A 1,085-nucleotide genomic window follows, 5' to 3' on the forward strand; every position below is an offset into this window, starting at 1 on the left:
CAGCACGAAGTTGCGCTTGCAGCCGTTCTGGATCTCGGCAAGCAGGGCCTTCTGCGTCTCGATGAAGCTCTTTACCTGTGGGCGGGGTGGGCCTGGCTAGGGGTCTCGGGGGCCCTCGCAGTGGTGCCTGGCCTGCCCAGCTGCATGGCCCCGGCAGAGCCACCTCCCCTGCCACGCCAGCCCGGGGGCCAGAGGGGAGCCCGCTCACCGCCTCCTTCTTGGGCTCGCGGTCAAGGTCCAGGCGCAGCAGGGAGTGGTTCACCTTGAGGGCCAAGGACAGCGCCATGAGCCCGCCAGTCTTGATCTCGTTCTCCCGCAGGTCCAGCCTCAGGAGGCGGGGGCTCTCGGCAATGAACTCCGCCACCGCCACCGCGCCTGGGAGGGGGACCGCAGGGGCTGGCCATGGGCCCCATGCTGGGCCAGCAGCCCCCCTCAGCCCGCCGGGCCTGCGCCCCTGCCTGCCCTGCCCTCTCACCCTCGCACGTGAGCTTGGTGGAGGCCAGGCCGAGGCGCAGCACGCTGCGGTTGCTGATGAGCCCATTCTTCAGGTTGCGCACACCCTCGTTCCCAATGGGGTTGTGGCCCAGGTTCAGCGTCTCCAGGCTCTGAGTGTGCGGCTGAGGGGACAGTGAGGGGGAACCCGGTGGTGGAGGAAAAGCCCAGAACAACAAGTCAGGGAAGAACCAGAAAAAGAGGCAAACACAACTGTTCTTTTTCCTCGGCTGGGCCGAGTCTGGAGCATGGGGGTTCCTGTCCCACTGCGGATCTGGAAAAGCCTGATCCTTCGTGTGTCCTTAAAAATGTCCCCCAAATCTTCCCCAGGACACACCCGGGCCAACGCCCCACAGCTCCAGGCCCTCCATCTGCCCTGGCCAGTGCTTGTATGGGCTCATCGCTGAGGCCCGGCTTGTGAGGCTGCGCCTGGTGCCCCTGCATTTCCCTCAGGACTCAGGGTGCTCAGCCCTCACCTGTGCCAGTCTTAACCTGGGCGCCAGCTGTGGGTGCACCCTGGGAGTCTCTGCCCCGTCGGCTTGCTTTAAATACGGCATAGCAAAAAGATTTAAAACTCGCTTAAGGGTTCTAGA

At 64.5% G+C, this 1,085-nt stretch overlaps 1 protein-coding gene across 1 annotated transcript; it reads right to left on the minus strand.

Moving 5' to 3' along the window:
- Nucleotides 1–6: 6 nt before the first annotated feature.
- LOC111819458 (protein phosphatase 1 regulatory subunit 37-like) lies at nt 7–793 on the minus strand (the record flags this gene model as incomplete). Its single annotated transcript, XM_023725904.1, has 2 exons — nt 7–375; nt 476–793. Coding segments are annotated over 2 exons (687 nt in total), but the record flags the coding sequence as incomplete, so codon positions are not given.
- Nucleotides 794–1,085: the final 292 nt, after the last annotated feature.

Source organism: Trichechus manatus, unplaced genomic scaffold (assembly GCF_000243295.1).
Source record: "Trichechus manatus latirostris isolate Lorelei unplaced genomic scaffold, TriManLat1.0 scaffold06187, whole genome shotgun sequence".
NCBI lineage: Eukaryota > Metazoa > Chordata > Mammalia > Sirenia > Trichechidae > Trichechus > Trichechus manatus.